Source organism: Cervus elaphus, chromosome 18, assembly GCF_910594005.1.
Source record: "Cervus elaphus chromosome 18, mCerEla1.1, whole genome shotgun sequence".
NCBI classification, from domain to species: domain Eukaryota; kingdom Metazoa; phylum Chordata; class Mammalia; order Artiodactyla; family Cervidae; genus Cervus; species Cervus elaphus.
This window is the reverse complement of record NC_057832.1, coordinates 41,195,027-41,205,056: the sequence shown is the minus strand read 5'-3', so window position 1 is coordinate 41,205,056 and position 10,030 is coordinate 41,195,027. Positions and strand designations below refer to the sequence as shown.

The window sequence follows — 10,030 nt, the reverse complement described above, 5'->3', positions numbered from 1 at the left end:
CGAGTCTTTAAAACTCCGGTAAATAGAGCTGAGGGATTGCCTAGTTAGCACCCCCACTCCAATCACATTAAAAAAAAAAAAATCAATACTCCTCCCGCCCCCTCTCCCCTCCCGGAGGATCCGCCCCGACCAAATAACCCTTTCTAAACTCTGTGGTGACCATCAGCTCCCACAGCCGCGCTTGCCTCCGCGACCCCGGCTGCGGCTCCTTTAGCATTTTCCGCCCCTCTTTCTCCGCCCCTGCGCAGGGTCCTTCGCCCAATCTCGTTACCCCTCCCCCTCTTCCTCCTCTTGCTAGCTCATTTTTTTTTTTTTTTTCCCTGCGAAACCCACTCTAATTGAGGCGCTGGGATTCCTCACGTGAGACGTTGATTTGTAGTTTGAACACGTGGCTCATTCAAAAAGCCGGACACTCGGAGCGGATTTTTTCCGCCTCCTGCGCCTTCCTCCCCTCCACCCCTTCTCCCCTCCCTCCTGCCAGTCACCCTTCTGGGGTTTTTTTTACGGGGAGGCGGTGCTTGCCCTCTCGTAGTGTGATATTTTCACAGTCCGTCGGTCGATGCCAGAGGGTTTGGGGAGGAAAAGACAAAAAGTAGTTTCCCCCCTCCTTCCTCTCCTTTTTCTCGCTAATCCCGCCTCCTCCTCCGAGTTAGGAAGACTCTTGGATGCGTTTGGGTTGTCGCTAGGTTTTTTCTTTTTTAATACCTAGAAAAGGAAAAAACAGGAACCCTCGGATCTGATTTTTTTTCCGCTTCTCGTTCCTGTCCTTGGTTCTTACTGTGTTTGTGTATTTTAACAGCGAGAAGAGGAGGGGAACTCGCCGGATCCATCCATCGCTGTGGGTGGTTTTAATTTTTCGTTTTTCTCCTAATTTTTTTTTTAAAAGCAACAACCACTCTTCACAATGAACAAACTGTATATCGGAAACCTCAGCGAGAACGCCGTTCCCTCGGACCTAGAAAGTGTCTTCAAGGACGCCAAGATCCCGGTGTCGGGACCCTTCCTGGTGAAGACGGGCTACGCGTTCGTGGACTGTCCGGACGACAGCTGGGCCCTCAAGGCCATCGAGGCGCTTTCAGGTGGGCCCCGGGCCGGGCCTGCCGGGGTCGGGCCCGCAGCAGTCCACACCTTGCTGTCCGCACCGGGCCCCGGCCTGGGCGGGTGCGGGTGCGCCTGCGGACGGCGGCCGAGGCCCGGGCTCCCGCACGCGCGGGTCGGGCCCTTCCCCCAGCCGGGGCGCCTACCCGGCCCCGCGGCTCCCCTCCCCCGCCCGGATCTGCGGGCGGAGGGCGAGCGCGCTGTCCAGAGAACCCCGACTCGGGCTCGGAGGGGAGCCGGGGCACCGTGCGGCGCCGGGGACCGGGGCTGGGAGTGCTGGAGCGGGGAGGGGGAAGCTCGCCCCGCGCGCCGCCCGGGCCCAGGCGCGTGCTCCAGGCTCCGGCACGGCGGGCCTTGGGGGCTGGGAACGAACGCCGGATTCTCGCTCCTTCCTTACCCCCGCTTCTGTGTGTGTGTGGGGGGGGGGGGGGGGTGGTTTCTGGCGGTGGACTCGCTGCCTCCTCTCCCGCCCCCAGAGCTGGGCCGCGGGAGAACTCCAAAGTGGCCTGGATCCCGCTGCCTAGCGAGGCCGCGGGCTGGTGCCGCGCACGGGCGGCCCCGCGCTCCCCTCGACCCTGCGGGGAGGTGGGCGAGGGCAACCCCCAGGTTCTGGGCTCCACCTTCCCGGGTCCGACGAGCTACAGGGGTAGGTGGGCGCGGGCGACCAGGGGTCGCCACGGAGCGCGTCCCCCTGCGGGGCCGGGCTTCGGGCCGCGGCCTCCGGGGCTGGTCGGGCGCGCGCGGGGGAAGGATGCGCTCGGGTCCCGCTCAGAGCCGCGTGCCTTTCGGGGTGGCGGGCGCCGTCCCTCGCGCGTGGCTCCGCTGGTGCCCAGCTGCACCTGTGGACGTTCGCTCTCTCGGCGCCTGCCCGGCGGTCCTCCAGCCTTTCCCGCCACTCACCGCCCGTTCCCGGCGGGCCTGGGCCTGAACCCCCGGGAGAAGGGCCTAGGCGCCCCCACCTGAGGAAAGCCCACGCAGCCCTTTGCCCCGAGTTTGTCTGCTAGGGTCTCGGGGGACGTGGGCGGGGAAGGCCGAGGGGGGCGGGGAGAGTGTTACCGACCTCTGCCCATTGATTCCTCCTTTCCCACCCGCGCGGGGCCGCTTTCTGTCTCGGCCTCGAGCCGCTCGGGGTCTGAGGAGGCCCAGAGAGCCGCTCAACTCGGCCAACTGTCCTGCACCTCTTGTGTGTCCGCAGGTAAAGTGGAACTGCACGGAAAACTCATAGAAGTTGAGCACTCGGTCCCCAAAAGGCAGAGGTGAGCTTGCTTAGCATGTTCTCATTGATTCCCTTCTCGGCCATCGGGAGGAGAGAACACAGCTGAAAACAACTTTTCCACTTACTGGGGTTGCTGTGTGGCTTGGCGTTTTTCGTTTTCTTTTGCATTTATGTTTCTGGCAGGTGTGTGTGTGTGTGTGTGCACATTGGTCTGTAGGAATAGATAGCTCGTCTGTGGCCCTTGCCATCGGCTTTTTATACTGGTATATAAAGTCGCTTAAGGAAGCTCTTTCGGTTAAATGTTCTCCGGCAGAGTAGGTCAGGTTGGTGCAACAGGAAATCAAGAGTCTCCGAGGGCAGTTTCTGGGCATCCGTGGGAATTGGGAAGCAGGGGGTGACCCCCTCCCCCGCGCCAACCTGAAAACACAGGAGAGGTGAAAGCAGCTGCGGCCGCGCGGGTGTGGCGTGCCTTTCCCTTCTCTGTCCCACGGTGGCGGGCAAGAGTCTGGGGGGCTGTCCGCGCATCTGAGGGGAGAGGAATTTGCCTTTACCCTGGGAGCTCCCCGTGAGGGAACGCCTGGGTTTCTCCTGCCCAAAAGCGCCTTTCAGTTCCTGCAGAGTAAGACGGTTTTCTGCAAACCCGCCTTTGTCTCCCGGCCTCCCCCAACCCTGCTCCTCAATTTAAAAAATATTTGGCTTGTAGATGAACCACCAAGAGATGGAGAAGGCTGAAGATTTTTGCTTCCTCAACAAGGAGGGGTTGCACTTTTTGGAAAGCACGTGTAGTGTGTCAGTTTACAAAGTGTTCGGAGACTTTTAATCCCTGGACTCTTTTGGAGAAATGGCTCCTTTCTCCCGAGCAGGCCAGATCCCGGCTCTTTAACTCCGGCTGGAAAGGCCCTGCTTCCTCCCAGGGGGGTACCGGGGTTGGCCTGTGCCTCGCTGGCTTCTGACCAGTGGGGTGAGGGTTTCTGCCTTCCCCCGACCCCCACCCCCAACCCGTGGCCCAGCGGTAAGCTGGAAGTTAATTTAAACTAGAGCAGGCGGAGGGGAGCAGCGTCTGGTTAGGTATTGGTGCGAGTGTGTATGCTGGAGGGCTGAAAGGGTTTGATATGCATTTCCCTGGTGCTTGACTTGAAGAATGGGCTACCCAATAAGTCATCTTAGGCCTGTTTGTAGATGGAGTTTTCTTCCAGGTAAATAATTTCCACCAACTGTGTTTTTGTTCACGAGCTTGTGGGATTCTTATGGGTTTCTCTTCATGTACTATACTTAATTTTCATTAGGATAGTTGGGAAGTGATATAGTTCTAGCTGGGAATTTTGGTAGTGGTCAAATTATTTTATATAACAGAATGGAATTTTAAAAGCTTCTAAAACAATAGAATGTGTACTGAAAACTATCTAAAGTGATCTCAGTTTAATATCAATTGAAAAATTAGGGAAGAAGTCATATCTTCTTAAAAACAAATTTAAAGGGATAGTCTATTGTTTCCTTACTGGAAAAAAAAGTAAGCATATTCTGCGAATTCTAATTGGTTTTTGTTTAGCCGCTGTGTCTTACTAATTTTCTTCAAATGTTGAATAAGAAGTAGGCAAATAGTTGTGTTGAAGAACTGACATTTTAACATTCAGGAGTTGCTAAATTTAAACTTTAAATGTATTGACCTGCCTGTGAGTGCAAATAGTTTGCCTTACTTTCCTGATTTTCCTTCTCTAACCTTGTGTGAGTTTGTTCCTCATGTGTAGGGAATTAAAAACTTGGTCTGGTAAGAGACTGCTTTTATTCTTGAAGGTTTTTGCCCAACCTAAAAACATACTTAGCAGCCTGTTTGTCATAAAGTAACAAGTAACTATTGAAGAAAGCACAGAAAGTAAAATATTACTAGTGGCAGGAAGTATTAAACTGGAGAAGCTTCCATTGATGAACAAGGTAGATTAAATTTTCTAGCTGATTTTCCTTAGTCATTGAAATGCTCAGGATTTTGAAGGATACAGTGTTACTAGCAAAGAGGAGTGAGTAAGTTAGAGACAACTTTTTTTTTTTTTTTTTTTTTACTGATTTATTAAGAGAGCCATCATGGAAGCCCTTTGCTTGTATTGAAGTGGTTAAAACCAATAATGGAGCTTGATTTTTCTGCCCAGGGAGATTTGCTGGGAACCTCTATTACAATTTGGATTTAACTGACCCTTGAAACGGTGTTGCAGTTTTCCTTATCTGGACTGTTCCACTGTCCCAATAGGCTTTGGGAGAGAGCAGAGAAGGCTCCTCGGTGATCCACACACCCAGCACCTAGAGGATGGTCAGGTGGTACTGATGAGAGTGACTTGAGTGACTTGAATGCCGAAGCCCAGTCCTTGCTGGTGAGCCTGCTGGGCTTCCGGGTGGAGTTGTTTGTGCGTAGCAGTCATTGCATTCCATCCCATCACCGTGTGGGCATCTGAGGCAGGCACATCCACATGTGCAACAGTGACCTTTATACCTGCTGTGCAAGGCATGTTGGGAGCCCTAGGCTGAAGAATGCTTATGGCAGCACTCTGAGATGGATGAATGGACTTGTAGCAGCTAAACAGGGGAGCAGGCCAATGGGTGATGTGATGTGACGCGTGGTAGACTGGCCAAAATTCTGACGGGGAGCAGAGCTGGGCGGACCCTTGCTGGAAGGGGCATCGCAGAGTTTGGTTTAGACCAAGCTTAGTTCCTGTATCAAGGGAATGTGGAAGGAATGTTGCTTTTCTGCATTCAGATACCCCTCAGTTGGGGGAGATTATAGCAGTGCTTCAGAGTTTGAGATCCTCTGCATTCAGAATGAAGAGAACATTGCATAGAGTACCTGTGATAGTATTGCACTTTTTGTTCCAAATATGAAAGATACAACACATGAAGACTTGGCTTCACTCTGGAGGTATAAGCTTTAAAAAAAATTTCCCTGCCTACCCCTGGAGGAAAAGGTGGGTGTGAAAATCGTCGTGCCTTTGGAAGACCATAGCTGACTTTGGGTTGGAAGAGTCACTGGTGTCTTGTGGGACCTTGTATGTGCCCCTATATATTTTGGTAAATAGCACTGATTTCCTTTTGTTATGTTGTGGGCTGTTGGGCATGGGAGAGGGAACAAGAAAGTCGCTGACACTGGGGAACTTAAGAGGATGGTGGTTTGTTTTCCACTACTTTTAAATTATGAAAGTTGTCATATTTTCCAACTTTTTCTAGCTTAAACTTCCTCATGCTTTAGCTGTTAACCTTAATTAGATTTGTATGTAGCCAAAAACATATTTGAGTAAAAGAAAAAATTAGTGAGATATTATAATTAATATTTTTCCAGGAAGGATCTGTTAAAATAAACGGTGGTGCCTAAGCTCAAGTATCTTTTGTTTTTTGCTTCTTTGAAATAATTTTTAAAGAAAGGAAATTAAATGGATAACTTATTTCCATATTAGAATCTTGTGTTTAGCATATAAATGGGATAGAGCATGTATAAAAGTTACTGGGGTTTTTAAATATATCTTACCTTAAATGGCTATGTATAAGTTACTGCTGCATTTTATTTAAAAGCAGTGAAGTATAGACTAGGATGGTGCCAGGAGTATCCTTGTGCCAGTTAGCCAGGGCATAAGACCCTGTGGTGTCTCAGGACATTAAAAGCTGTTTTTAATGCTAAATATTTTAACAAGATATGCCCCAAGGTGTATTAACAGGGATGCTCCTGGGTTATCAGTGGTGGTCCAGGTGAATCTTGTGAAATTAGGGAAATTAGGGAAATTTCTCACACATTCGTAGACCTGAAGTTGAGGAAACTTTCGTGGCTGGTAAAGGCTATCTTTGCAGTGCAGGGTTTAAGAGCAGTAATGCATGACTGCTTAAGTGGTTGTAGCCAATGAGATTTTTCTTGATTTCATGTTGTTTTCTCAGTACAGTTTGAGAAAGTTAGAAAGATTTCTTGCTTTTCTTTCTCACTTTATTAGATTAAAAAATATATATATTGATAAGTAGCTTCTGTGTGTCCGTGATAACAAGGAAGACGTTTTGACAACATGACATGTGCCTGGAGCCAGTGGGAACTGAGAATCTTGGCTTCTGTTTCTGGCTTCCTTTTGATTTGTGGGATGACTTATATTCTCTGTTCATGCCAAACGCCATTATAATAAACTAACAAGGGGCATACTTTGTTCAGAGTTGTGAGTTCTGCTTGAAATAAGTGAGTTACCAGCTAAGATTTAAAGGTGTATTTGGGAATTACAGAGAGATGGGCTTTCCCCTGTAAGGAGCTTGCATTTCTTCTCTGAAGTATGGCAGCTTAGTTGCTTTTGCCGCTGTACCTCGTTTGGGCAGTCAGCATGAGGGACATGATCTTCACCATACTTGGAAAGGCTTTTGTGAGTCACACCACTGCAGCTCCTGTGTTGTTGTAGGTCTGGGATTCCATATTAAAGTGAAGCTGTTGAGCCACCTTGATATATATTTTGAAGCAGCTCCATTTTAACATTCTTTAACAGCGTTCAGACAGCAACTATTCTAGCAGTAATTTTCAAAAGTGTGAATTATCCATTCAGGAACGCTGGTAGTTGGTTTGGTCTGGGAGGAACGAGTCTACTATTTTTAGTGGAGATTCCTTTATCAGCTTTTGGTTCTGATTCAGGCTTGTAGAGTCGTAAGACAGGAGGTGGCAGTGTGGGAGCAGTGACCAAGGGATAGAATTGGCATTTTTAGTTAGGATCTCTGCCCCATAAATCTTATGTTTACTAGTGGGCTTTGACTGTGGAGTTTTGTTTGGAAGCTGGTTGCAAACGTAGTTTTCAGTGCTCCATTAAAACTGTGTATTTTATCATGGTCCGAAATTGCTGTGTGGTAAGTGTTCGGTATTGGTAAATACACACAGTTATAAATACCAATATAGTATGTGAATTTTGTTGCCCTGAAGGGGAATCTATAGTACATAAATTATGTGTTTTAGAGAATTATGCCGAGACTATTTAACTTGTTTAAGAAATAGTTTGAAATTATAGAGGTTTTATTTGAGGAATCTAGTGTAAGTCTAAGAACCAGCTTGCACCAGTGCAGGAGACACGAGATGTGAGTTAGATCCCTGGGTCAGGGAGATGCCCTGGAGAAGGAAATGGTAACTCGCTCCAATATTCTTGCCTGGAAAATTCCTTGGACAGAGGAGCCTGGTGGCCTATACAGTCCCTGGGGTTGCAAAGAGTTGGACGCGACTGAGCACAGCAGGAAGGCAGGCAGTGGAACTCTAAGCTGGAAGAAGCCTGAGTCCGTAGAATATTGGCCATTATCATTTAGTTGTTTAGAACATTGATTCCATTGTGATCATGGTGTTTCAGTTCTCTTAGCACAGCACAGTAAACTACCCTGAAAACTGGTGGCTCAAGACAACAGCAACTTACTCTTCTCTATGATCCTATGGGTCAGCTCGGTGGTTAGTTCTATTCCATTTGGTATCGTTTGGGGTCATTTACTAAGCTGGGCTAAAAGGTCCAAGAGGACTCCACTCACATGTCTGGCCTCTTGGTGCTTGTCCAGGTCATCTTTCACCATATGGGATCTCATCACTCAATAGTGGCCCCTGGCTGGCTACCCCTAGTGAAAGCCGAAGCTGCTGGGCCTTTTGAAGGCTAGGTGCAGAATTGGCACTTTATTGCTTTTAATCTCATTCTGTCGATTAAGGCAGGCCGTGAGGCCAGCACAGGTTCCAGGGGAATGTGGAAAGAACTTAATGCTAGAGTGGCATGCATGTACAGAGAGGAGGAATTGGTGGTTGCAATCGGTGTAGTTCTTCCATGAGTTGGAGGATCCACAAGCATTCCACATGCATTTTGGCTTGAAAATGCTTAGAACATAAAGTATCTGAAAATTGTATTTAGCTCTAGAAATGGGGAGCCAGTCCACTTGTAATGTCTGAGCAAGAGAGAGGATGGTGTTAGCTCAGAGGTGATGAATAGTGGTCAGTCTCTGTTTATTTCTAGGGAACAGCTAGTAGGATTTACTGATGGGTTAAATGAGGGGTGTTTGAAGAGAGAAGGATGACAAAGTTTTTTGGCCAGAACAATTGGGTGGAAGGGGTTGCCATTTATGCAAATAGAGGGTATTGTGTGACAAATAGGTTCTTGGGTGGAAATTAGGAGCTTTACTTTTTGGCATATTATGTTTCTAATTCTTGTTAGAAATTTGAAATGATGAAGTCGAGTAGATATTAATAGTTGGATATATTGGTCTGGAGCCCAAGAGAAGGTGGGAAGTGCAGGTGAAAAATCAGAGGCTTTGTTAGCTTATGGTATTGAAGTCACGGAATTGGACAAGGTCATCAAGGAAATAAGCGTGGAACTCTTGAAAAGGGGCTCGCAGAGAAGAGTGAAGGAGGCCAGTGATTGGTGGAAATCAAGTGCTTTTGAGAGAGAAGTGAGGAAAGCCTGTGGAGAAGGAGAGTTTAATCCACTGTGTAGAATATCACTGAGCGTGTGTGCTTTAGATGGATGAGTAAGTGACCGATGTTAAGTCTCAGCCTTCTGGCTGTGCTGTAAATAAATGGAGAGTGATTTACGAATTTGGGAGCAACCTGAAATATAGCCTCTCTTCCAGAATTCATGTATTAGGCTCTTTTTTCATTTTTAAAAAAAATGTTCTGGAAACATCTAGAAACATATTCTATTTATAAGTTGCTAGAGATGGAAGAGGCTCCTGAGTTTAGTAGATCCTCTTCTTGCTCAGTGGGTAAGACGTTGGTGACAGTTGACCTACCCGCTGGCATCTTTTTTGACACTTTGGGTGACTGTGAGCTCGCTTTCTCAAAGAAAACTTCTTCTGCTTTTTATTAGTATGCATTTGGTTCCAAAACAGTGCAAAGTCCAGTGCTTCCATGTGCTTGTCTAAATACTTGATTAAAGACTATGTTGGAAACTAATGGTCACAATATTTATGAATATTATGGGCTAGGTTTAAAATATTTCAATCACCTTGTCATTTTAGTATACTAGAATAAGTAAAACATTCCATGTATTTTATTCATAACATTTAAGTCATAAGAAATGTAAGAAACCCTTCAAGTACCCTAAATTCCCTCATTTTTGCATATTAAAAAATCTGGTCCTTGGTAAAGTAGCCGCCACCTCAAATTATGAATTCCGTCTTTGGCCACAGAAGTCATCTCGAAACAGGTGATGTGTTAGAGTAGTTGGTTTTGAGACAGGTGACTTGGTCTGAATGACTCTTTTAAGACTTTCTTTGTCTGTGCAAGTCCTTTGATTATAGAATACTACTTTCAGAATGTGTTAAACACCTACTGTTTTAAGAGAGGAAAACTAATAAAAATGAGATAGCACAATAGGGTGTGTTTCCCCCCCCCCTCCCCCCAGTGGTATTAGCCATAAGCCCTGGGAGAAGAAGTGACTTGCCCAGGGCACTGATTAATGGAACCCATTTCCAAATTGTGACTCTTCCCTGTCTTCATTCCTCCTGTTTAAAGTTGTCAAATCCTCAAAAAGTAGCTTACACAGCAGCCTGATCATGTTTGCAGTGGCAAGTCAGAGCAGACACTGTTTCTTGGTGTCTCTGAAGAAAAAAGAAATCTTGTTTGGCTTCTTTGAAGGGTTGATTTTATTGTCTTGGAAAAAGGACAGGTACAGGTAGTCTGGAATCTGGGCTTACTACAGAATAAAAATACCCGGACATCCTGTTTTCAGATACTTTTTTCTTGAGACTACTGTTTTC

At 47.3% G+C, this 10,030-nt stretch overlaps 1 protein-coding gene across 3 annotated transcripts in view; it reads left to right on the top strand.

Annotated features, from left to right (window-relative positions):
• The first annotated feature begins 526 nt into the window (after positions 1–526).
• The window catches only part of IGF2BP3 (insulin like growth factor 2 mRNA binding protein 3), a 143,059-nt gene continuing 133,555 nt past the window's right edge, over positions 527–10,030 (top strand). For all 3 annotated transcript variants that reach the window (XM_043872156.1, XM_043872155.1, XM_043872157.1), the window contains exons 1-2: positions 527–1,079; positions 2,294–2,354. In XM_043872156.1, the coding sequence (XP_043728091.1) occupies positions 905–1,079; positions 2,294–2,354 (236 nt within the window). In that variant the 5' untranslated portion in view covers positions 527–904. The remainder of the gene's footprint in view (positions 1,080–2,293; positions 2,355–10,030) is intronic.